Source organism: Bradysia coprophila (genome assembly GCF_014529535.1).
Source record: "Bradysia coprophila strain Holo2 chromosome IV unlocalized genomic scaffold, BU_Bcop_v1 contig_5, whole genome shotgun sequence".
Lineage (NCBI taxonomy): Eukaryota > Metazoa > Arthropoda > Insecta > Diptera > Sciaridae > Bradysia > Bradysia coprophila.
In genome coordinates this window covers 4,804,238-4,832,124 of record NW_023503374.1, presented here as the reverse complement: position 1 = coordinate 4,832,124, position 27,887 = coordinate 4,804,238, and the positions used below count along the sequence as shown (strand labels likewise).

Genomic DNA, 27,887 nt, shown 5'->3' with positions numbered 1-27,887 from the left:
TCACAAATCATGGTGTGTTATGTGGTGGTAGAATTCAGACTTTAACAAAAATTAAATTCAAAAAGAAAAAATATTTTTTCGGGTGTCTATATAAACTGTGGCAATGCGATAGCTAGTAATTTCGCGCCGCGCATTTTGTATCACAAATGCCGGTATCCCAACTGAGATACACGTATTTTCGTATCAGATATATACCGATTTCCCGACCTAGAAAATGCCGATTTTCCTTTGACTTATACCGGGATACCGGTATCCCAATTGAGATACACGAATTTTGTATCACAGATGCTGGTATCCCAACTGAGATACACACATTTTGTATCAGTGATACAGGTATCCCGAACTAGAAATAGGGAATGCAATCCCGGTACCAATCCCGGTACCAGTACCGGAAAATCTCAATCCCGAATCCCGGTATTGATCAAAAAATCCCGAGATTAGTACCGAAATTTAAAATTCAGTTTTTTTTTTATTAAATGTTGATATCGATCAACTTGTATGATTCAAACTACTATGGCAATATAAGATAAACATTGAAATAAAGGATTTTTTGACGTTTTTCTCTCATGTGCGTGAATTGTAGGGTATTTTTGTCGTATTATTTGCAAACACAGAAAAATACATTTTTAAAACTACGATGCGTGATCATAGTGGTCGGCTGTAGAAAGTTACTCTATTTTACATGGAAATATTTTTACAGTTTGTTTACGTTTGCATAATACACTGTCCAGTTTCAGTACTCTATTTAGAGTACCACCCATGCTTGAAGTGCGTTGTGGCTAGCCAAAATTGGTCAATAAGTGTTTAAAATCTTTCTGACAGTAGTTGAATTTGTTTGAGAATGGAGGCAACCTCAGCCTTCTTTTATCAAAAGCATATGAGTGTCTGCTGCTCATCAAACCAACGAGCGTTGAATCTGAACGTGCATTTTCGGCTTGCTGTTACTTGCGTAGTAAAATATATTGTGGATTTAGGCGATATTTCACAAAACTGTCACTAATTAACGCTGTTGCGCTTCTTTAGAGCATTTTCCAAAAAAAAAATTAAATTTTCAATGTTACATCTACGCTGTTGCAAGCATAAATTTAAGTTAGTTACCCGTCCTTCACACAGCGTCATATGTATCGAATTTCTTTTGTCCTAGCGTCAAATTTGATATTTAGAACAAAAGAAATTCGATACGTATGTCACTGTGTGTAAGCACACTTAACTGTACCATTAAAAAAACTAAAAAAAAAATAGAATAAAATGAAAATAATTTTTTTTACTGATAATTAATCCATATTTTTTCAGTACCGGAAATACCGGTACTGGTACCGGTACTGAGTTTCTCAATCCCGAATCCCGGGATTCAAAAATCGGTACGGGATTGCATTCCCTAACTAGAAAGTGTGGATTTTCCTTTTATTTATACCGGGATGCCGGTATTCCAACTGAGATACACGCATTTTGTATCAGTGATACCGGTATCCCGAACTAGAAAGTGTGGATTTTCCTCTTATTTATACCGGGATACCGGTATCCCAATTGAAATACACGCATTTTGTATCACAGATGCCGGTATCCCAATTGAGATACACGCATTTTGTATCACAGATGCCGGTATCCCAATTGAGATACACGCATTTTGTATCACGGATGCCGGTATCCCAACTGAGATACACGCATTTTCGTATCAGAGATACCGGTATCCCGACCTAGAAAATGTGGATTTTCCTTTTAGTTATACCGGGAGACCGGTATCCCAACTGAGATACACGCATTTTTTATCACTGATGCCGGTATCCCAACCAAGATACACGCATTTTCGTATCAGAGTTACCGGTATCCCATACGGCAGTGTATAGAAAAGTTCAACCCGAAAGATTATATTTTTCTATTTGAATTTAATTTTTGTTAAAGTACTTTCACAAGAAAGTTGGAATTCTACCACTACGTAACACATCATGATTTGTGAACAACTGGCCTCATTCACAATGATAAAATTTTTCCGTGTCAATATCGTTTTCGTTATTGTTGGAAATTATTGGTTTTGTCATTATTGTGTGATTTGCTAAAGTTCTCTAATATTTTCGCGAATATAGGCACTGATCTGACCAGTATTATTATTGGGTCTATTACTTCCATCGATCAAAATATTCTTAATCGGTTGATTTTTAATCTTGTACTTCAATTTTTTTAACATGAATTTTTTTGCCTAAAGTACGATTATTATACTTCTCGTTATTTTTGTCTTTGCTATCGATAACAGATGAATAGTCGTACGTGACAGGTTAATCGGATTACGTAATTTCTAATAACTATAGAACGCATTGATTATTTCTAACTATAGAAGTAACCAAACCATTTCGATTTCAGCATAACATCTATGTTCCAGAATTACCTCCCAGAAACGACCAAACAAATCACATTTCATTATTGCAATGTGAGACCACATTTCAAATTACACCATCACAACATAACAGCAGCAACATAATATTTGAAGATGTGGCCCGGCATAATTTACATTCTATGCCAATACTTGGAATGATATTGGAATGCCCCTTAAAACATTAATTTGAATAAATTCAGTTTACCTTGCACAAACATGCTCTCTCCAAAATTCAATGCTGGTTAAAACGGACGATTGAAAAACAAAATTAATATTTCAGCAGCAAACTGGGCATCAATTTGTTACTTTATTTTTATTGAATTTCGAATGAGCATGCGAGTGGAAAGGATAACCCAATTTTGTTTACTGTATTCGTAAGCACATAATATGAAGCTCATCTCGTATATCCAAACAAGCAAACGAGAACTGAAATTGATATTTCAAAAACTATGAACAATAAGCCTACGATATAGGTGCTCGTGATCTGCATGCTTTCTGAGTCAAGTTTAAAGCTAGAGGATGGAGTTACTGCATAATTCAAAGGCTTTCGCTAGTTGTTGGTTGTTTGATGGATTCTTTAATTCAAAAATTTGATCAGCAGCTTACTTTCTATTACTTCAGTTATACAATATTACCCTCACACATTTAGAAGAAGTAAATATAAAGAGCGATAGTTGGCTGTTACCCATGAGGTAGCATCTCTACACCAGTCAATCATTAACAATCGTAAAAACCAAATAAAAGAACACAGAAATCTCTGCCACACACTTTTGTACCCAATTGAATCTCGTGCAACGTTTTCGTTTTATCATTGTGGTAATCGATCGACGGCATCAAGCACAAATTCGAATCCATGAGCGGCCGTTTGCAGCCAATGAGAATTTAAAAGTGACGACAAATGGTAACCATTCTCCGATGGTTCGGGATCGTCTGCCATCGATCTGCCTCCACCCAAATAATTTATGTAATCGTAATCGGACACAATTGGATTGACCTTTGAATAGTAGATGGCTGCAAATGTTGAGTAGATCATCAGTCCGGCTGTGAATAACTAGAAAGGGAAATTAGATTTAAACGTTAACTAGATGAGCCACTTAGAGTTATAGTTGGTCTTACCTGAAACGCTGCCCAGAACTTATATGAACCTTCAGTTATAATGAAATCGTAGTATCCTTTTAAGGGATCCCCTTTAATGTATCGTCCCTCTGATTGGTCTGTGAATGTAAGCAAAAATAATTAACAAAACACTCGATGACACCTTTTATGTCTTTGTATACCATTAACTTCCGTAGACAGAGACGTATCATTCGATAGACTTATTTTGTCCGTGTCAATTTTTCTTGCCTCTTTAGAGCTTTGAGAAGTTTTCCTCCATGCCGCGTTTAAGACACTAAAGAGGGACGCAATTTGTTCAAAGTTATTCGAACTGCGTTGTTCTTCCTTTGTGTGTTCAACGCGTGCCACAGCTTCTTCATAGTCTTCTAGGCCTTGTTCGTACCTAAATGAATGGTAAATAAAATAAAAAGTTTAACGACTTGTAATATCACTGCTCCGCGCCGAGAGCTCATGTTAACAGTTCCTGATAAAGCAACGGCGGTTTGAAACAATACCGTGTAGTAAATGTGCTACCTACATCTTACAACGAAAGATTATTGTCTGATACGTTTGTTAGAAGACATCTAGAGATAATAGACCAGTCAGATTGCATAGTAGAGATACCAAGTGAAAGTATTGGGCCGAGCTTTAGAACGGAAAGTGTCCTGCAAGACAGACGAGTTGGAAGAAGCCTTTCTATAAAAATCGTAATTCTAATCCTCCTTATAAGATTTGAATACTTCGTCTTTTACTTTTAACCACGCGTGGTGAAATCAAGTTTCTAACTCTCGAATAAGTGTTCTCGTTCCCTATGTGTTTATGGCCAAAAGAAAATATATTCTTAGACCATAACACGGGTAGCAAGTAAAAGACGAAGTATTCAAATTGAACAACACCACTACCTTAATTGTGACATCATTTCTCTCCAGAAGCTGGCTGATGCATACACTTAGCCCCTATCCTTATTGGGAACCTAATATCGTTCAAAAACTTCAAAAACAATAGTGTCAGAGAAAACTATTGTAAAAACGTCGCATCTGTTTCAAAGCGTTGCCTTGAGAGGGTGTAAGCTCCAACTCGTCACTCTAATACCAATTAAAGAAGTTTTCAAATTATTTTTCCTAGCTGGGTTCAACTGAACATTTGGCTATGATTCCATTCATGAGCAATATTGTTGGTATGAGTGGTTTTCAAGCCTTACGTTGCAGGAGGCAAACATAAAACAATCATAATTATCGAGTGCGTTTCGTTCTTACGTTTTTGTTCTAATTGGTTTCCAAATCGTTTACATGAAACGTTCAACCACAATTTCGCTGTGCATCAGGCAGTTAAGAAGCGATGCCAATCAAATTAATTAATAAAACAACAAACCGCATTTGGGAAAATTGCTGCTTTTTTTCTGAAGAATTTCATGTAAACTTTTTAATAGTTTCTAAGTATGAACAACAAATTACAACATCCTGCACCGCAGTTATTAAACTCTCCATGCATGCATACAGCTGTTGTGTACATCGTGTCGTACTATTAAGCCATGGTAAACTAAACTATAACTTTGTGCATCGAATTCACTATATTTCAAGAAACTTTCATATCTTTAGCGTTGAGCAGGGTGGTGCATTGATATTCAAAGGGAAATGAAAGAGTTTCTTATGTTTATGCAAACATGATAACGAACGGCATCGGAAGATTAGTTAATGAAAAAGAAAGTGGCTTGATACCACTTGAATAGAGTATTTAGTTGGCGGGATGTTTAGTTTTTTAAACGACAAACTTAGGTCATACATTTTCTGTCTCTAAAAATTACTTTTAAACCACTGACTGCTCCTTTGTGTACGTAAAGAATAAAACTAAACGTTATCTTAATATGAATGTTAAAACATCTGTTACTGACAACGATGACAAACATAAGCGGTGATCTTTGGTCATTTGAGGCTTTATGTACCAAAATGTACGTTAAAACGAATGAAGTAAAAGATTTTGACTCAATCCGCTGAACATATTCAGAGCAAACGAAGTAATAGATTCGGTACTTCACTATATTGATATGTTTGCCGTGTTTGCTAGACAATACAAGTAGATAAACATCCAAAGCATTGCTTTTGTTGTGCAATAATTTGAGAAAATGTTTCACTCACCGACTGGGCGCCTTCGTTTGTGATACATCAATTTTGGGCGTCGTCGCAACAAAATTATTCATTACAATTTCACTTAATTTACTTACACTATCACTTCCATTAACAGTTTTATTAGAGCTAGAACTTAATTCGACTGTATGTACCGTGGAAAAGAGTCCACAAATTGTGAAAAACACCAACATGTTCCGTTTATTTGCCCCTATCATGTGTGACGAACTCATTTTTATTTATGAAGAAGAAAAGTTTTTTTTTTGTTTGTTTGAAGTGCAACTACTGTTTATCTTGAACGAAAAAATATCTCTCAAGGTTAATGCCGATCTAAATATCGAAAACTTGTCGCATATTTCACTGCAACATCTAACTACTGAAAGACACGATTATACGAGTGTACGCTTCGAACGCGAATAAAGGAATCACCAGTCGGTTCAACTATCCATAATGTTATGTCCACAAACATTCTTCAGTTATCAACAAGAAAAGGTAGTAATTGAATGGATTATTTGCCCCACTGAATGGATTTTTTTTATGTGACTCGATCGTGGTCATGAAAATACAATTAGTGACATTCATTTAACGGTTTTTCAAATTATTTTTTTTGAAAGAATTACGCGCAACTGTATTATGTATATAACTTCGTCTGCCTTGGTAACTTTTTACGTAAGTCGATCGATCTATATTAACTGGAAGATATCACACCTTTGTTGTCCTACATACGAGAGTACAAGTTCTGCTATATTGTATTTTACTGCTCTGATTCCGATTTTTGATTGTTAGAATCAATACACAATAAGTGTTAAAAATTAAGAACAACCGTAAGTTATTTGGAGATTTTTTTTTTGAAATTTGAATTTTAAATTGGAAAAATGGAATTTGGATCAATGAACATCGCAATGCTATACGTATATGAATAGGGGTATGCATCGTTGATCCTAGAAAAAAGAGATCATAATGGATGTATACGATTATTTAGCCAATTTAGCCTTTTACAGACGGCAAACATATGACTAGTATTACTATCAGATCTATTAGTTACATATAGATCAAAGTATTTTAATCTGTTGATTTCAAATCTTGTACTTCAATTTTTTTAACATGCATTTTACTATATTACATTATTATATCATTTATCATATTACCCAGAGCTTGTAATTATTTTTGTCGTCGTTATCGATAACAGATGAATAGCCGTATGTGACAGGTTAAAGTAAAAAAATTGTCTCTAGTTCGTTATGATATTGGTTTAGCTAAAGTCAGCGTTGCTCAGTAACTAAAAGACTTAAACTGACTTAAGCCAAACCAATCTTATAACGAACTCGAAACGAATTTGAGATCATATAAGCTTATAAATCACTTATGCTAATGGCGAATTCCTTGATATCTCCAGTGATGAACGAAATTTCGTCTTGTAATAGTTCGAATTATGTGGATATCTTGACAAAAATACAGTATTGGTTTAGCTTTGAAACTGAATTACATTAGAACCTAGGACATTATTACATAGAACAATACCCGCAATACTCTCTCATTCTCATTGCATAGAGATCTAATTCATTGTTGTTGTCGATAAAACAGATGTTTACCATAGAATTTAACATTAATATGCTCAAATTGCTTTTATTCACAAATCTTTTCTACAAAAAAAGAGTGACGTAAGGACGGCGGCACATGTTGGACATTTGTTACATGGTCCTTTCGTTCAACCTAATTTCTTTAGCCCTTGTCGACGAAGAAAGAAAAGTACTTCAGAAGCGGCTATTCATCTCTTATCGACAAGTTAAGTGTTCTCTTATAATACCAAAGCAATACAACAATACAACAAACAGATTTTATATCGAAAACCAGGAGATTGTATTGTGTAAACAATAGAAATAACTTAATGGTGATATTCTTGCCGTTTCTGAAAGTTTCACAATGCCTGTAGTAGTAGAATACTCTACGTTCATTGATATATCGTTACCTCAATACTTTATTCCGTAATGTTTAAATACCCCTTTCTGGCACAGCACACAGGTGTACACATCATGTACCGTTTGAAACATCAGACATCCCGCTGTTAGACATCACGAAAGCTATTATATGTTACATATCATAAAAGAAAAACGAAAGAATTTAACTTAACTAAACAAAAACACAACCTCAATCCCTATGCTTTAATTTCAGGTTATGCTAGTTTACAGTTACTTGAACATGAACATGATGTACAGATCTTAAAAAATTCTTAAGACTGTTCTTCATTGTTATTAAGATTTTCTACATTGTTTTTACACTGCTGCTGTGATTCCTTACCTTGTTTCTCTTTTATTACGTAGCTCTATCAACATTAGGGCTGTGATGTCTATTGTCTACTGGTACTTTATTAACAACACTAATAGCAATAATAACGATAAGTCAAAAAATATATGGAAAAATTCACGGCAGAGTAAAATAAACCAGGCAAGAGCGGTTCATTTTCGAAACGTAAAATAAGGGACCTAACACACTATCAAAATGAACTCAAATGAACACTGGCAAAAATTGGAAAATTTTATTCGCAAAAAATATAGGGCTACTAGATTATTCAGGTATCTAGTCGAATCAGCGGCATCAAGAGTTTACAATCATATCGTTTACTTCATTTGATTTCAGTATTTTCAAAAGATTTGTTTTAAATCTATAACTTTATTTTCCGAACATGTTTTTTATATAAATAAGACCGCATTAGTTAACCTGTTACAGACGGCTGTCATCTGTTATCGACAACGACAGCAAGAATAAACGACAAGCTCTAACTGATGCGGTCTTATATAGAAAAAGCATGTTCCAAACAAATGATGTAAAAGATTTCTTAAATTGGTCTCTTAAAATCTTTGATCAAATGAAGTAGTAGTTCGAATAATAAAACTGTTAACCAGGGTTAAAAATCTACTAAATTTATGAATTTACTAATTAAGGAATATTCAGGAATTTTTTAGAATTAAATTCCTAAAAATAGGTCCTGCCCGTAATAGATTTTAAGATGCGTTGCATGACACCTATTTACTTTCGTGCACATCTTTGAATATTATAAGTTTACTTTGAACAGCCTGAAATTGATTGATTGATTACGTTAGAAGTAAATTGTGGGTGCTCACGCAGATGCATATACACTTCATGCTAAAAATTCAGAATCTTGTTTATGTGGAGCCAAGGTTCTCCCGAGTGTCTAATAAAGTGGGAGCCAAGGTGTGCTATCGAGTGTCTAATAAAGTGGCGATCAGTGAACCCTAAGTTTACTAAGGCTGTGACACACCACAGTTGACCATAAAATAACGGAAAAATCACCTCCTGTGATGATTCTCGTCGCCGTGACGATGTTGCGAATTTTTTTATACGTAAAATTATCAGAAGAGGTGTGTTCCCGCCTACCTAATGAACTGTGGATCTGCGTGACTTCCCCAAAGTTTACAGTCTTGAGAAGTATCCACTTTTATGAGTTACGACAAGAAGCTCACAAAGGAATTTTATTTAATCGTTTTGTTATTGTTAAGATCCATTTTCAAAATGAATTCTCCAAATCTATACGTTCAGTTTCTACATCAACACAATGTTCACACATTATAGAGTCAGTGTATACATGAAAAGTAGAGACGGTAGTTCTTCATGAAATTTTTAGTTCTTGTAAAAACATTTCGCGGTCGTCTTCGTTTTTTCATCTTCTCGATCCTGCTCTCAATGGAGAGTACTTATTGGCTGAATTACCTGGATAATATCGTGACCTCTTTTAAATACAAAAAATAGTTTTCTCAATTCCCTCTTTTTGCGAGGTATCTGAAATTATATGTAAACTATAGAACGTAACATAGGTTCAATGAAATACAACAAATTAGACAATTAACATAATGACCGACACACGATCTGTGTAAGGTAAACATTTCTTTCAAAATTTCGTCAGTTTGCAATTAATAACTCCAAAATTTCTTCTTCTAGGTATTGTCTTTAGCACACAAAATATGTTCTCGATTATGAAAAACTAATTCATAGCACGATTATCAACAATGTCGATTCGACAAATCTAACAGAACTTCTAGTCTCTGACCCACAAATTTCTCCAATTAGCACATCTGCTGAGATCTGGCTAATAATGGAAAGATGCTAATTCGTTTTGTAATCATTAAAGAATTGTAACAATTCGTTTATCTGATACCGTTCGGTGACCGGTGCAATGGGAGGGAAACATTAAAACTTAATAATTATTCTGGCAAGTAAATGACAACACCAGATCAGTTTTTGATTCATTACACTCCGGACAAATGAATGGAGCGGACAACAACGGAATAAAAGCCATTCTACGAAGTTAGTGAATTCTTTAAGTAAAATGAGTGATGCTAACGCAACCGTCGTTCGCATGTTTGTGTTCTTCTTCATTGTGAATGTGTTAGTGTTAAATGTAGTAAATGCTGAACAGTCATCATACAGTAAAGTTGCTAAGTCAAGTACCATAGATAATACAAATAAAAATTCCGATGGACCCCAAATTCATCGAGCACTGTCATCGGACCTTTGGTTTCCCGAAATGTAATTTGCCTCACTCAATCAGATATTTATTGAGTTAAAACCAATTAAATTTGTGTTGTGTCTAGCTTCAATAAATCGCAAACAATTTCACCAATTGAATCGAGCAGTAGTGGACGTGCGTCACCCGATTCAAGGCCATTCCCTTTCCCTCTGTTGAATGCTGGCAAATCATCGGCTCCAGCACAAAGAAAAATGGATAAATCGATTCCATCGAATCACCGATACGAACGCATTTATCCGTCCTACTCACCTTCGTCGTCGGCATCCACAAAAAGTAAACAAAAATTGAAACAAAGAGCCTGTTGCCACAGACGTCATTGATAAATAAATTTTTCAGAAGTAGCACAAGATCGTTACTTCCCAGGACAAGCATCTTATGCCTTTGTACCTCCAAAAGAGAGGCTTTATGGCTCTAATAAAGATCCTCCCCAATCAGCTTCGAATGGTAAATCATTTCCGTATTTGGGCTGTTCACAAATCTTAACGAATTGTTTTACAGATTCACCTCAAACGGCCTACGTTGCACCAAAGGATTTGTACTCGTTTCCCCCCAATAGTCAGGTGATATATCCATCTCCTGCATCTCCAGCTCCACAGCCAAATAATCCAGTTAGCAGTTATTTACCCGCTGCCGCTGGTCCTATAAATAATCCTACAGACGATTCATTCATTGGTCCAGTGAATCCACAATTCATGCCAGCAACGAATTCAAAGGGAAATGCGAAAGATAAAGACAACTCAAATGAAATGGATGATTTGAGGGACAATCAGAGCGGTGATAATGATATGGGCGGATTGAACGGCGGAGGCAGTGGCATAATTAGTGACACTCCACCACCATCGAGTCCAGATATGGATCATGACCATCACCATGATCATCATCATCAACCTGATATTATATTCGATCACGATCATGACCATGATCATCATCCAGATATTATATTAGATCACGATCATGATCACCATGATCATCATCATGCACCGCCACTTTATATAGATCATCCACCGAGTCACGATGACATTTTCTCGTCTGTATCGGGTCCAGATCATGATCACGATCACTTTGGTTCTCATGGAATTGATGCATCACCGGAAGTGATATACGATCATTATCCTCATGATCACCATCATCATCCTCCTCCTCCTCCGCCACCACCTCCTCCTCCTCCACCACCACCACCTCCACCTCCTCCTCCACCACCACCACCAGATACACCAAGAGTAACGAAGTACTCGTACTTCTACTTAGGACGAAAGCTGTGGTACATTCCTTTATATTTCACTGTTTGGTTTACGTTTTACATTACCTACCTCATTCTGAAATCTATTGGACGTCACAAGGTAAGAACATAAATGCAGAATTATATGCTCTAACCAAAGACTACATACAATAACTATTTCATTAGGTCGATCTGCCAAACCATTTACAAAAGAGAAGCATAATACTGGCGCCACACAACGAAGCAGTGCAAAAAGTGGACAAATTAACGGCATTTGTAATGACACAAATCGAAGATTTCAAGGATAAATATCTGTAAGGAAGATATTAGCACGCGTCAAACGATCAAACGAAAAGCAAAATCCTGACGAGAGTAGTATTTATCATTAAGGAACATCGCATTTTTGGTTCTACCTCCAAGATTACTCACTTTGTGATTTTGCTTTTCATGTACTTAAGTTTTACGAATAAATCGAATTCTACTAAAATTTGTCTTACTATTGAAATCACTTGTAATGTCAAATTTCCAACTACCGGAATACCATGACGTTGTAGTGATGTTCCTCAATAGAAATCTAGAGGATTTTAGTTAAAAGAAGGTGTACGTGTCCTACATATTCGGAGTTTGAATGAATCCGTTAGTTGATGTATAAAGTTAATCACAAACAAACAATTTAAAATCACATCATTAAATCAGAGTGCTTGGTGATACCGTTTTGTCACGCTATCAAAATGAACATGCCTCCAGTGAATGAATTACAAGATTTTCTTTCAAAATCCATTGATAATTCCTAAGTCTGTGAATTGTTAAAACGGAATTGAAGGAGATTGAGTAGCATTCAGGTTCAGGTTCGTTTGGATGATTTTCTTACTTTAAAAGTATCTTGATTCATTCATTAAACAGAATTGCAACATTTTGATTGCATTTTTGTCAGGTCGGTACATAAATGACTTCATTGTGTGCCACTTGCGAAAGTTGACCATTGCATAGCAGCTTACCCGCTGCGAAAATGATCCATTAAATGAAAAATATTTGGGAATACATGGGATGCTGCTACGTAAATGATTAATTCGGAAATAGAGGTGAGTGGGCATACCTAATTTTTATGCCCGCCCTGCCCAAAGCCCAATAATTTAAAAAAAGCATGCCCACTGCCCAGCCCATGCCCAAGGCCCACATAGGAAATTTTCGCTAAAAATGTGAAAATTGTCAATCTGAGGCGAAACCGATGTTGACAGCACAGTTGAAAACACGATTTTATGTGCGATAGCCGTTTTAAAATTCCTTGAATGAATATTACATCGTACGGAAAGTCTAGACTGCACTTAAGACTTAAGTTTGTGAGATCACACATTTTTGAAAAGTGCCCATGCTGCACCCTATGCCCACGAAATTGTAAAGTGCCCATGCCCATGTCCCGTGGGCATGCCCATGGGCGTGGGCAGCCCACTTTTATGGGCAGCCCACTCACCTCTATTCGGAAACAATTTTGTGATCTTAGCTGACTCGTATGTTTTTGAGCGACTTCCTTCACAAAAGTAATGAATACTTTCACAGCATCCAATGTAATCTACTACTAACAACATAGTAAGATGTCCATTCTTGTAATTAGTGTTACCCTATCAATTCCAAGCATGACCGATATTTCTTCAGAGGTTTTGACACCTATTTTGTTGTTCTTATCAGAGTTTAGAAAACAGAAATTTTGTTACTTGAAATGGGTCGATGATCTGATTCGATTCCATCGTATCTGAATTTATAGCTTATTTGAGGTGGGAATAGGTCAGTTCCTAACGTTGCATTACTTTTCAGTGCTCATCTTCCCTCCACATCCTAGAATTCATGCACCCACATCACTTCCGTCTATTTTTCTTCGTTCCCAACTGGATTGATAGCTTCTTTGAGGTGAGAAAAGGTCAGTTCCTAACGTTGTTTTTAAAGTTGTTTTTAAAATTGTTTTTAAAGTTGTTTTTAAAGTTGTTTTTAAAACCGTTTTTAAAGTTGTTTTTAAAATTGTTTTTAAAGTTGTTTTTAAAGTTGTTTTTAAAACCGTTTTTAAAGTTGTTTTTAAAATTGTTTTTAAAGTTGTTTTTAAAACCGTTTTTAAAATTGTTTTTAAAGTTGTTTTTAAAACCGTTTTTAAAGTTGTTTTTAAAGTTGTTTTTAAAACCGTTTTTAAAATTGTTTTTAAAGTTGTTTTTAAAACCGTTTTTAAAATTGTTTTTAAAGTTGTTTTGAAAATTGTTTTTAAAGTTGTTTTTAAAACCGTTTTTAAAATTGTTTTTAAAGTTGTTTTTAAAGTTGTTTTTAAAACCGTTTTTAAAGTTGTTTTTAAAGTTGTTTTTAAAACCGTTTTTAAAATTGTTTTTAAAGTTGTTTTTAAAGTTAAAGATAAGTGTGTACTCGTGGTGGATGTTTTTGAGCTTTATATAATGCTGTACATAACAGGGATTAAAACACATTTAGAAAGCTTTTTTATGCTAAAATTTAGCTGTGATACAACCACATTCGCGATCCTTTGCTCTTCGCGGACATGGTCAGTGGATAACAAGCTGATTTTGCAAATGCAAACACAATGTTTTAAAGAACTTCAAGGCAATTGAGTCAATTGCATTTATTTTTCGGAAAAATTCTCATCTTCTTTGTAAATTAATTAAAACACTAACTTTGAAGGGACCTAATTGAATTTGAAGGGTTAGGGTTGAAACAAGTTGGATGCGATGGTCTTTGGACATTTGATGTCATCACACAATCGAAGCACATTAATTTCCATATTGTGCCTTGTTCCATATGATAAGGAAGACCTATGCAGATCCAATACCTTCAAGTTTGAACACTTTGCCCGAATAATTTCGAATAATCGATCATTAGCCACAAACCCGATACCAAGCCTTATGATCTGTAAGTCAACATTGGTCGTAATTTGATCCATATCGTCGCTAGTGAAAAACGATTCATGTTCCATATTCTCTATAACTAATTCGGTCAACCGAGAATGGACCTTGGTGAATTCATTCCAGTTGATTTTGGCGTACAGTAGTTCAATGTGTAGCGCTTTAAGGTTGGAAAATCTCACGTAATCGATTACACTTTCATCCATGATGAAATCCATGCGAAGCGATTCGAGTTCGGTTAAAATTTGTGTCAATGCTAAAATGTATTTGTTATCGGTAGACAAAATTAGAGTGCGAACGTTTGCAAGTTTTGATAGTAAATTGCCCACGTATTGCAAATCATCCAGCGCATCCAAATCAAAATCCAATAATTTCATCGTGCGAACACTGCCATTCTCCTTCATTCGTTGGTAAAACATGTTGCTCCGGGGTATTTCGTCGATTATGACACTCAAAATGTCTAAATTTGTCATTCTGGCAAAGACGTACTCGTAAACGCAGCTTTGAACATTAAATCCTATTTCCATTCGTTCTACGGTTTTCGTCTGTGATTCAATAAATCTCAACAAATTACTGTGGTCGTGCGATGAATCTTCGCCGAACATGCCGGAAATCACTAATTCCGTTAACCGAAATGGAACATTCAATTTCCCCATCTCCACCAGTAACGTGAAGAACGTGAAGCTCAAATCAGCGGTTAATGACGTCAACATCTCCTGAGATGAAAGGAAATCCACCAATGGGCCGTAATGTTGCTGAAAGCGGTTTTCTCGAATTAGTATTTTTGTGAGTTTTGCTTTTCGCAAGACTTTGAGGATCTGTTGATCACAGAAAACCATCTCCAAGGTTTTCAATTTATTCAGGTCCGGTAAAATTTGATCCAGCGTCACATCGCTGAGTAAGTTTTTCACTTTTATAAATAGGTAATTCAAATTCGGAGTGAGCACTAAAAGTTCAGCAAATGCGATAAGGCTGTTTATGCGATGTCCACATAACGACAGCTTGACAATATTGAAGCCGTGTCTCTGAAACATTTTCAGAATTCGGTTATTCTCACTCAAAGGACCATTTGTAATTTCAATTGATCCAAATTTGCGATTTGTCGTCAGAATAAAGTTCATCTTCTTCTCACTGTCTTGAGCCGTGAGTTTCAGTTTACCATAATCATTATAGTCCAGCTCCAATGACCATTGACAGGCTGATTCGATTAAATCGTTCCACCTGAAGAGAAAGACAAGCCAATGGTCAAAGCGTCACATTGCAGAAATATAATTAGGTCAGTGAGGAGACACACTCACAGTTTACAAGTCAAAGTTGCATTTTTCAAATTTCTGCCATCCAGATAGCGGAAAACTTTTACAAGGATTTCCAGAGGCAGATCGTTGCTATTTAATTCGCTCATTTTCAGTGATAATACAGCAGACAATAAATAAATAAAACATAAATACGACGGAGACAATGATGGCAGCGAATGGACAAAATAGACAAATTACATACACTAGCCATGAAATGCATAAGGTGAATTGTCTCAATGTTGGTAACACTGATTTTGTGTCATTTCAAATAAGGTCGTGTTCCAAAAAAACACGTTAGACATGATACTATTAAAACAACGCACTGAAAACCAAACACCAGAACAGAGCTTTTTAGACCCGTACGAAGTACTGGGGTCTTATAGGTTTACGCATACGTTTATTCAGACACATCATGAACAGATTCACCATATTACGGTTGACTGCATAAATTTTGCAAACATCCGTGACTCTGACATATGCGAAGTGCTTTTTAACGTTACAATTGCGCAACGGACTATTTCTAACATTAGCACTATCCCACAGCGCGAAGCTATTATACTAATCGCGAGCCATTCGTCTGACGTATTTCGACAAATCAGAAAACAACGCAAAAACAATGCTTGTAACACGTCGAATTGGACTACCTGGGTAAGGGGAAACCTATTGTGGTTGTCCATAGATGCCGAATCAGCGAGAAAAAAAACATAGCTAACGCCGACCCGTACGAAACACCTATTCTTATCAAAAGCCCTTAATGTGGAACTCTTCATTTTCTTCTATACTGAAGCTATTCGCCCTTTAAAATCACTTACATTATCCACTCTTTGCCTTGTTATCATATACAAACAAGTAAGGCCACTAGCGTGGCACACTCGTTACTCTATTTTTATTTTTATTTTATTAAACAAATTACTTTATACAAATATAATTACTAGGCCACACCTTATGGGTGGGTCAGGTCCCTTGACTGACTGATTTTCTCAATCAATTTTTGCGACATCGATTCTCATGCGATCGTAACTCCAAATATTTGTAACTTGACAGTTGAGTGTATAAAATCCTACAAGAACTATGAAGTTACGAATTCTTTAAAGCTATGAAAATACGAAAATGTGCACCTTGGCGTCGATTCTCGTGAATTTAAGAATTCCAGTTGCCACCTTAATGCGAATGTCCATACGATTCGTAACTTTTAAGGTGACTACTATCAAGATAAGAATTCTCAAATTCATGACAATCGGCGCGCTATTTATTTTCTTTTAAATTGCGCATTCCTTTTATTTTATTCAAAACAAAGTTTTAGAAAACAAGGCGAGCTATGCCTTACATTTTCAAACGATCTTAAGTGATATTGTCTGCTATAAACGGTGGTGAAAATATTTTCTTGCTTGAACAAACGAATCGTGTGGATTACGGCCCTCGCTTCGCTCTGGCCGCAAAGCACACACTCGTTCAATGTCTTTGTATATAAACAATTACCACAAAATCACTCAAAAAAATCTTTTCGAAATAACGTCTAGATTATTGCTCAAATACTTTCCATCAACGATCCTAAGCCTCAGGAATTTCAGTCCTCGTCGATTAACATTTTTTTATGGAAATCCTTGCTTCGCTCTGTTTGTAAAGCTCACACTCGTTGAAATTTTCTAGATTCTCAGACTTTTTTAGCAAATAATTCTACTGAAAATCGGCCTTATTTACTTATGAATAAGGTGTGTATATGCAACTCGTGTGATTACGGCCCTCGCTTCGCTCTGGCTGCAAAATTCACACTCATTAATTTTTTTCTAGCATAGACAGCAAGAAATCACACCCAAAAGTTTTTTTTGGAATAAATCACAGATTATTATTCCAGTATTTTCCATTAACGAACTTAACCCGAGTTATTTCAGTCCTTACCGAATAAAAAAAATTTGGGAAGTCGAAAATTACTCCGTATGATATGGAGACTATTATGGGACTCTTAATGGCAAAAGTAAAGGGACCCATAATGTCAAAATAAAGCAAAGTTGACGTTTTCGTGTTAGCGGTGTGTGTGATATAATTTTTCAATGAATTTCGGGGCATAATTCCTCTAGGTAGTCAACCTCTATGACTATTATATAGACAGATAATCTGGTTATTTTTTTTTTTTTTTTTGAAATCCGTTGCGGATTACTTAATTTATTGTGTTATCAAGCGACGAGAGGAAAACTTTTTTGGGAATATCTGTGAGATCACTTGTTCGTTGCAGCCCATCTTCGAACTTAATTCCCCGTCGAATAAAAAAAAGTTCTTGGAAATCCGTTGAGGATTGCTCAAGTTATCGTGTTATCAAGCGACAAGACAAAAATTGTTTTAAGAATATCTCAGAGATCTCCCGCCCGTTATAGCCCATCTTCGAACTTAACCTCAGGAATGTTATTCCCCGTCGAACAAAAAAAAGTTTTTGGAAATCCATTGAAAATTACTCGAGTTATCGTGTTGTCAAGCGACAAGACAACAATTCTTTTAGGAAGATCTCAGAGATCACCCGTCCGTTATAGCCCATCTTCGAACTTAACCTCAGGAATTTAATTCCCCGTCGAATAAAAAAAAGTTTTTGGAAATCCATTGAGAATTAATCGAGTTATCGTGTTATCAAGGAATGAACAAAGTGAGACAAACATTTTAGAGTGTTTATCATCCGTAAGACCTATGACTTTCAGTCAAGGGAATTTTATATCAAATTGTGCTTCTTCGGTATTTTCCGAAGTCGTTCTCCGGGCGACACTTTAACCAAAATGGCATCAGAGGTCCTCCCAGCTGACACATCGGAAGCCATATTTGAAAGCGACCTCAGAGGTCCTTCCAGCTGACACATCGGAGGCCGTTTTTGAAAAACAGCCTCGGACGTCGTACAGGATGACCCATCAGAAGCTGTTTTTTGAAAATGCCCTCGTATACCTAAACAAATCTTGTCCAGCTCAACTGTAGTCTTTGTACGAATGTACTGTACAAATTCGCGACAAGTACATTATGTTAACGTAGCAGTAATATTTACAGCACAGCTGTATAAATGTACAGTTGAGCGAACGTTGATTGCCTGATCCAAAATTAAAAATTGTACAGAAAATATAGTCAAAATCCACCATTTTTCATTGTTATATTATGTAGTACGTTAAATTAGATAAACAAATTGAAAAAAAAAAAAATTGGCGCCCACTGCGGCTAGAACTCATGACCTTCGACACTCTAGTCCACCACCTTACTCATGCGCCAACTCAGAACTTGGGTTTGGCAAACATTATGTCAAAGAGATCTTATAATAGCGTACCTCTCCATAGTACTGTTTTTCTGAACATTAATGTTCAGCTGAGCAGTATTGTGAAATTGAACTTCAAAAGTTCTCATATTCTTATACTGTTGTGCTGTAATGTAATGTCTAAATATCGAAAATAATTGAGAAATACCAGAAAATTTGATTTTCTTCGAAAAATATGTTTTTTCGATTAGTAGTTTTCATTTTTTGAAACTGATTGTCCGAACTTAGTCCAAACTAGACATGCCCTGAAAGTACTTGACTTCAGCTTTCCAACGAGCACACTCCCACCCGGATCGCTCACATTTAGCAGCCGTAAAATGAGTCCGAAAAACATCCTTTTTCGACCTTCTAAGGTCAGCCACTAGCAACCAAAAGTGACTAGAGACTATCTGAAGCCTGTTTTGAGATCTAAGGGCAACCTTTAAAACGAATGTACACTGATAGAAAAGTTAACGCGCTATTTTTGATATTTTTGGATCGAACTTCGGGAACGTTTAGTACACGTGCACTGCGTCAGTAAACGTCCAGTACGTTTGCTCTGGTATCCGAAATAAAATGAAATTTTGATGTACATTATTTCGTCAAATTTCGTTCTTTTTAATTTTAATTTTTTTATTTTTCGTGTTTTTATTCATTTATATCGTAACTTTTTCTTAGATACAAATTTTCTCCATGTTTGGTGCTGGGTTTGAACTGGGGACCTCTTGATCTCAAAGCGGCGCTTCAACCAATGTTGCAATTAAGACATACTACATTGATAGTTGTATTGTGAAGCGTTGGTAGAAGTAGGTAAACGTGGAGCACGTTTGCACACAAAGTACTTATACATGCTATACGTTTACTTACATGACACACATATGAAACTTTGAAAATATTTTTTTTTATTCTAATTAGAACTATGGTATATGACAATGACCTAATATCGAGAATCGTAATCGTAATTCCTTCTTCTTCTTTTTGCGTAATATTTCGATATTTCAACAGTATGAGATTGGAACTCAGGGAATAAAACGTTTTGAAATTTAAATGACTGAATTTAATATTTCTGTTTTTAAGTGAATCCTAAAATCCTGATACAGATACATTCATCTCATGTACGTAAAGAACTTGACATAGTTGCTATTAATATAAAATGCACAGTGTACGAATGTTAACGCACAACAAGTACGATCTTTTGACATCATACTTACCATGCGTATACAAACATCCTAAACGTGTGCTTTTCTCAAACGTGTTGGGCGTATGAGGTAATTTTGCGATGAAGTTACACATACCAAAATTTTACACATGTCCTACGTCGACTACACGCGTGAGATGTATGGCACACATATCGTACGTAAACTTACAGACGACAGGTTTGCCACACATACCCGACGCATACTATGCATAACAGAAGTATATCATACATATCCGAAGTACACCGCCAAAATCTTTTTTATCAGTGTATATATCAATCATAGACGAAATGGGTCCGATTTGGATAGGTGGATTTTCAAAAGAATTCCTCACAACAACTTTTAAAGCCTTTTAAAGCCTCTTGATAAAACGGATTGTATTAAGTTGTTGATATCCAAAATAGAATTTATCGTCATTTACAATTATTTTATTGATCAACAAGAAAACAGGACTATCGTCGGCTTAATTTTCGACGTATTTAGTGGTGGACACAAATCACTGAGCGAGAAGTATTACTAAAATAATTTATTATCGTCCATAAGACTATAACATCAATATTACTAAGAATGAAAATGTCAGTAGTAACACAAAAAAATACTTAGGTTATGTTTATATATAGATCATCTTCATAGTCGATTGAAATGTCATCCACGTCAAGAAATGCCATCCCATCGCACTGCTCCTAGCATGAACATAAGAAATATTTGGAGGCTAATGAAGTCACAGTAGGCACTGCGTTTCTATCGTAAAGATAGATGACTTGTTTTCGTTGTATGAGTTAAAACACACAATTACAATCAATCTTAAGCGGTAGCTCTCATCACAAAAGCCTCAAATTGGACATTTGTCAAAGTAGTGTTCATGCTAGGAGCAGTGCGTTGGCCATCCACGTTAAAAAAAATTCATACACATGAATGAATGAACGAAACATTTAACGAAACTTAAGTGAGGTTACGTTTGAATAATAGTCGGTTCGTGCTTGGATCATTTTGTTCGGCGAAACCGTTGCTTGGAAAAAATCTATAATTTGTTTACGAAAATAGTTATTAATGTATAACTCGGTGCGTTAATAAAACTTCAGTTGCACATAATCCGTCTTATTTACATAAAATCTGGTTTCTACATTTAGCGTACTTTAATAGAAATTTTACCGACCCTGAAAATAGTTAGTATTAATTTTTTTTGATGTGATTTCATCAAAGATTCCATCGCATAAGGAATATGAAATGCTTTAAATTGATATCCGGAAGGTTAAAAGATGAGAGTATAGGCATCAGAAAATCTGCTATCTACAACGACAGCTTTTACCGTCAATTACACTAAAAAAATCATGATCTTTCATTATTCCAGTTCATTTATTCACCGTTGAATTTATGAATTACGAATAAATCTAGAATTGTCTTGAAATTTCATGCAGTTTTTAGTCTTGATATTATGGAAGTTTCCACGACTTACATTCAATTTGAATTATTCAAACTGTCATTCGTTCAGCTACCTCGACTTACATTCAAACTGTCATTCGTTCAGCTATATTGTACATTTTACATCTCAATAGTACTTTGGATCTGTCACAAATCATGTACTGCTCTGCTGTACAAATTCGCGACAAGTACATTTGGTAACTTAACAGTGCAGTAGTACATCTTAGCTGGACATAGTACTGTCATTCCGTTCAACATTCAACAATTACGTAGAATATACAGATATACTGAAAACTAATGTTCAGCTATGTTGTAAAATGAACAGCAGAGTTACCATACGCAAATATTTTTTTTATAGGTGTAGGTCCTACCGGCTGACCCCTCGGAGGCCATATTTGTAAAATGGCATCAGAGGTCCTCCCAGCTGACCCATCGGAAGCCATATTTGAAAAACGGCCTCGGAGGTCCTTCCAGCTGACACATCGGAAGCCGTTTTTGAAAAACGGCCTCGGACGTCCTACAGGCTGACCCATCAGAAGCCGTTTCTTGAAAATGACCCCTCCGAGGCCAGCGGACACACAAACTCAGCTGGCCCCTGGGACGGGTGCGGACACACAAACTATTTATTATAATATATAAAGTATTGTTGTACTATAGTACTGCTGTGTATTAGGAAGTATAGTATATAATACTGCAGTACTGCAATATATAAACAGCAAGTGTAATATAACGTAACAGAAGTTCTCGGCTGCGGACACACAAACTCTCCGTGCCCAGGGGTGAATGTGCGGACACACAAACTATATATTATAGTATATAGAGTATATAGAGTATAATACCGAAGTACTGTAATTTAGATACAGCAAGTATCTAACACAAACTGACCGGACCCAGAGGTGAAGATGCGGACACACAAACTGTATATTATATTATATAGAGTAAATAATACTGCAGTATTGCAACACAAAGGAGTATATACTACTAAATTATTGAAATAGTATTATATCTATTATCAGCAGATCTCGAGCAGCGGACACACAAACTAATTTTTTTTACCAGACCCGTTACTCGATAGATTAACGGAGACAATATCGACAGCCCCGTCCGAAGTCAAATTTCATAAATTCCTATTTAAACTAGCTATATACCGCTATATTTACCTATATTTTCCTATAAATAAACATTTCACATATGAATATGCTATAATATAGAGTCTATATCCCTGTATATAGCTCGATATAGCTGTATATAGTTCAATGTAGCTGTATATAGTTATATATAGATGTCCATATATGGAATTCCTGAAGCATCCCACACATATAACCAATTACTTCTACGTTAACAGAAACTCTCTAAGTACAATTTTTCCCACTTTATATCACTATTACTAAAATACAATATGGCCGCCGGCAGTCATTTTGTTAGGGGACCGGAAATAGTACCGACGCTTTACATTCGTTAATACCTTTCAAACAAAAAAAAAATCATGAAATTCGGTCAAAATTTACTCGAGATATTGACAAAATTCTCCACGTTCACTGTACAGCCGAGTAGCCAGATAAGACCTCACTCCAAGAGACCCAGCTCACGCCCCGGTGAACATAATTTCATAAACTTTTTTTCCCTGATTGGTACGGTCAATACCTATCTAATAAAGCTAAAACAGACGAAATATGTTGAAATGTGGCCGACCTACAAGCAAAAACTGCTTGTTTCCCTGTGCCACACCAAGGGGTCTAACTCACGAGTCGGTCATCCGATTTCCATAAACTTTTTTTTGTCGATTGGTATTGTAAATACCTTTTATTTGACGTATTACTTACAAGTGTAGCATTTAAATGTCCGGAGAGATATCTTCGAAAAACCCTAAAACTTATTGGGCCCCAGCTCGGGAGCGGTCGATCCAAAATCACTCATCTTCGAACTTAGCCTGTCTTTTGACATTAACAAACGGATTAACAAAAAAAAAATCAAAATTGGATGCGTTTTACTCAAGTTAGAGAACCCACAGACAGACGGATGTCGATGGTGGTTTTATCGTTATTGTGTGAATATTCTCTAAGAGTGAATTTGCTAAAACGTTGAACAGTCGGGATTCAAGACGACGGCGAACCAATCGAGGTTTTTTATTAATTACTCCAACATGCGAGATGTGAATAATGTCAAATTGTGGACGTTTATGAAGGTCACTGAGCTGAATATTATTGACCAACAAACGCCGATGTTCGGCCTGATTGGATCGATTGGATCGCTGTCGGCTTGAATCCATATAAGCTGTTTAAAGTTTTGGCGAATTGACTCCTAAGGGGCTGTTCACATATGACGTCAAGCTATAAGGGGATAGTTGGGTTTCTTGCAAAACGTGACGAGAGAAGACGGGTGGAGGGTTACGCGAACCGTTACGTCACGTTTAAAAGAAGTAAGAATCGACTAGTATTAAGTTTAATTAGTCATTTCTCTGCACAAATTAAAACAGAAAATTTTTATAGATCCGTCAGCAACGGTCGTACACTAACTTAGGCATGTTGTTGTTTAAAACGATTCACATTTTATATGCAACTTCAATTTTTTTGAAGGGGGGAGTACTCGAAACGAAACGTGACGTAATTCTTAGGGGGGGTAGCGTGAATATGACACAGCGTGACAAGGGGGGAGGGGGTGTCGAAAATTCGATAAAATAGCGTGACGTCATATGTGAACAGTCCCTAATATGTGTCATAGATTCATTCACAAAGTGATGGGAAAGTAAGGTACGAAATGTATATGTTAGAGTGTGTAAGTACTATAAACATACGTTACTGTACGTACAGATCGGTTTATTTTGCCTTCACCGTTTTGACTACGTAGATCCAGTCTATATATTTATGTGTCATTGGCAATTTCAATTTCATATTTAAAGCTTGACACGTATAGTAATGGTTCTCATTGGCATTATCATTTGTTTTATTCAGAGATTTTGTTGTCTTCTGTTTATCACACTGAGACGTAGCAAGTAAAGCCTGCTCCAAAATAGGATGTAACAACGAAATTAATTTCTAAATTGGCATTGGATTTTAATTGACACTGATGGATTTTTGCTAAATGAATGATATAATGCAACATAATGCTTTAATCCACGACAGTGTACAGTTCACTTTAATTTGACTTAATCTGAGATATTTACATGCCATAGAAACATTGAAACTTCGGAGTACAGTACAGGATTTAAACAAAATTTCGTCTCCTCTTTGTGGTATGTGATACGAGGATGATGTGTGAAAATCATTAGTTTTTTATGAAGTTTATAGTTTCTATTTGGTAATATATCAGAACAGGAATTGCTAAAGACGGTAGGTGGACAGAGAAACTCTGAGACTCATTTTCTAAACTTCTGGTCTTTTCTTTTAAGTGTAACGAATCTCAATTGGTTGGAGGTTGAAAAAAAATCTCGCTTTAATTTAAAAGAAAATGGAAGAGAATGGAAATGCGTCAAAAATGAACCGTCTTTTTTATAACGTGAATTAACCCTCCTACATCTGCAGGCATTTGTTTTTTTTTGTCAGATGTAAAAAGAGAAGTAACGTTTTGAGATCTACCGTAGAACCATTTTTTGCTAAGATTTAACTTTGGCCGATGGTACAAATAGCGCATCCGGGCGCGCGCCAAATTAAGTTCTATTTTTTTTTTTAAATTTGGGTACGAATAGCATCTGCTGTGTTATGTGGCTATTTTGAATAGATTTACAAAAAATAAAGTTAACGACCGCAATAACGACCACCAATCGACAAAAAGAAAGTTTATGGAATTTGGATGACCGACACATGATGTAGAGCACTTGATGTGAACAAGGTAAAGAGCGGCAAGCAGTTTTTACTTGTAGGTCAGCCAAATTTAAAGGGTTTCCACAACTTTTACTTTCCTAGACAGGTATTGACCGCATCAATCAAGGAAAAAAAAGTTTATGAAATTCAGTTCACCATAGCGTGAGCTAGGTTTCTTGGAGTGAGCTCATATCCGGCTACTCGGCCGTACAGTAAACGTGTAGTATTTTGTCAATATCTCGAGTAAACTTTGACCGCATTTAATAAATGTTTTTTGTTTAAAAGGTAATAATAAATTAGAAGCGTCAGTACTGTTTCCAGTGTCCTAACATAATGGCCGCCGGCTGCAACTTTGTGCAAATGATGCAACTTTGTTTAATTTCTTGCATGAACAGCTATGCACAACTATATACAAATAGCAACTGCCGTGTTGTTTGGCTATTTACACCTGGGTACAAATAGCAACTGCCGTGTTGTTTGGCTATTTGTACCCGGGTACAAATAGCAAGCTCTGTGTTGTGTGGCTATTTGCACCCGGGTGCAATTAGTCACTCCGTTTAACTTTTATATCGATTAAAAATTGAAAACGTTAAAAATTCGGTTAATTTTATTTTGAAGGACTAGATTTTGAGGAGCGATATTAAAAATAATGTATTTGTAAGAGTACTTCGATTTTCCTCTTCTCATAGATGATAACATGATTTTCCTCTTGTGTATGAAAACGGATAGAAAAGTTCGCTTTTCATCTGAGATATTTGAGTCTGCAGAAAATTTTTCTAGTCTTTTGGCAATTGATGTTTAAATGAAATGACGATTTGGATGATAGTATATGGCTGGCTATTCTGGAGTACATTTTTAATACGTTAGAGTGTGTTGGTGCATACGTATGGGGGGAAAATTCCTTTCGTCCCACCGATTCATCAGGCATTACCCATCTAAATATGTTCATCATATTCATATCAAAGGCTCGGTTACACCCATAAAGTGTGAATAAAAAGAAATAATTATTTGATATCTCGATTAATTCACTGGTGTCAAAACGTTGATCCCAATATCTTTCGAGATGCTGATACGGAAAACAAATTCGCAATCATTTCGTATTGATAACATTGTATCAGATCAAGTAGCGCCTATAATAATATTTTGTTAAAAACAAATATTTGATAAAAAATAAGAAACATCACGACAACACAACATTTTTTATATAAAAACAACGGAATCTGTTCCTTTTCGCAACAGTTTTGCTTCGATTGTGTCCGAATTCAAAAATGTACAAAATATTGCTTTTAGTTGTTTTGGCTGTCGTGAGCGTACATTCACATGGACGTCTCTGGAGACCAATAAGTCGATCGTAAGTTGCAAAATTTTGAGACTAATTTCATTACTACCCACCCCATTCTCGCCGGAATTAAATAAGTCTGGTGAAGAACAAGAAGTCTCTGAAGTGAACACATCTCAAGAATTCCGTGTGGTTCTCTTTGTTGAAATTTCACCTTTTCACAGATCAGTCTGGAGAGATCCAGCTTTTGCGTCGCATAATCCACCACAAAATTGGGATGATATCCAACTATGGTGCGGTGCAGCACATCAACCTGATAACCCTGGTATTAACTCATTAGTTGTTCCTATGCTGTGATGGTGTTTCTTATGATTTTATCTTTAAACCAATAAGGAAACAACTGCGGTGTCTGTGGTGACCCAATTGGACAAGGTAGACCAAGAGACAACGAAGTTGGAGGCCGATGGGATAGAGGTAGATTTTTTGTCATATGATACTTGTGCGTGAACGTAAAATAACAAAATTTATAAAACCAGGAATTATCACTGGAAGATACACCGCCGGACAGGTAAGAAAATTACTGACCCACAAATGACATTCAAATTTTAAAATTATTACGTCCTCTGTAATGTTTAGACCATCAACATCGAAGTACAACTGACAGCTGCTCATGCTGGATTCATGGAATTCAGATTGTGTACCAGTCCAATGAATGGTGGAGAAACTCAAGCTTGCTTCAACCAACATCTTTTGCAACGAGCTGATGGAGGTGGTTCCCGAGTGAATGTTGATGGACCACGCACATACAGCCAACAATTCAGACTTCCAGCTAATGTTCGATGTGCTCGTTGTGTTATGCAATGGAATTACAGAGCCGGTAAGCATTGTCGTACTGATGGTGAAGTAGGGAATCTCAAACTGAAACGTTTCTGATATTCTGATGTAAAATTTCTACTCGAGGGAATGAGTAGTCCGATGAAATATTTTGTAAAGTGAAACTATAATTAATCTTTTCAACATTAGGAAACAACTGGGGAACTGGCGGAGCCTGTGCACCAGGAGTATCAGGTAACATTCATACGATCTATTATTGACACGCCAAATGTGTAATTTTTGAACTTATTTTATTCGAATTATAGGATTGGGATGCGGACCTCAAGAAACCTTCCGTGGTTGTGCTGGTAAGGCTGTTTGTGATTCGTACAACTCAGACAGTTGAATAAACGTTCTTTCTTTCTGTTTCTTTCAGATGTTACCATTACATAAATGTAATATCGAGTTCACTTCTCAACCACTTGTCTCTTGACTTTTTTTCGGGGCAAAGTTGATTTGTTTTAGCTTTGGTCTAAGATTTTTGAATAAAATTTAACTTTTTTCGCATTAAA

At 36.0% G+C, this 27,887-nt stretch overlaps 4 protein-coding genes across 4 annotated transcripts; 2 read left to right on the top strand and 2 right to left on the bottom strand.

Moving 5' to 3' along the window:
• Positions 1-2,927: 2,927 nt before the first annotated feature.
• On the bottom strand, positions 2,928-6,026 carry LOC119071792. Its single transcript, XM_037176857.1, has 4 exons — positions 5,602-6,026; positions 3,649-3,869; positions 3,488-3,585; positions 2,928-3,422 (listed from the first exon to the last, which is right to left on the bottom strand). The coding sequence occupies exons 1-4, from the start codon at positions 5,820-5,822 to the stop codon at positions 3,180-3,182; spliced, it is 783 nt and encodes a 260-aa protein (XP_037032752.1). The 5' UTR covers positions 5,823-6,026; the 3' UTR covers positions 2,928-3,179.
• A 3,771-nt stretch (positions 6,027-9,797) lies between these two features.
• LOC119071748 (formin-like protein 5) lies at positions 9,798-11,835 on the top strand. Its single transcript, XM_037176782.1, has 5 exons — positions 9,798-10,134; positions 10,200-10,408; positions 10,472-10,579; positions 10,634-11,475; positions 11,541-11,835. The coding sequence occupies exons 1-5, from the start codon at positions 9,935-9,937 to the stop codon at positions 11,670-11,672; spliced, it is 1,491 nt and encodes a 496-aa protein (XP_037032677.1). The 5' UTR covers positions 9,798-9,934; the 3' UTR covers positions 11,673-11,835.
• Positions 11,836-13,940: 2,105 nt separating this feature from the next.
• Positions 13,941-15,735, bottom strand: LOC119071745. Its single transcript, XM_037176777.1, has 2 exons — positions 15,547-15,735; positions 13,941-15,469 (listed from the first exon to the last, which is right to left on the bottom strand). The coding sequence occupies exons 1-2, from the start codon at positions 15,648-15,650 to the stop codon at positions 14,050-14,052; spliced, it is 1,524 nt and encodes a 507-aa protein (XP_037032672.1). The 5' UTR covers positions 15,651-15,735; the 3' UTR covers positions 13,941-14,049.
• Positions 15,736-26,417: 10,682 nt separating this feature from the next.
• On the top strand, positions 26,418-27,887 carry LOC119071805. Its single transcript, XM_037176871.1, has 8 exons — positions 26,418-26,574; positions 26,727-26,827; positions 26,896-26,976; positions 27,039-27,070; positions 27,139-27,379; positions 27,526-27,570; positions 27,642-27,683; positions 27,752-27,887. Exons 1-8 carry the CDS (start codon positions 26,492-26,494, stop codon positions 27,766-27,768), a joined length of 642 nt encoding a protein of 213 aa, XP_037032766.1. The 5' UTR covers positions 26,418-26,491; the 3' UTR covers positions 27,769-27,887.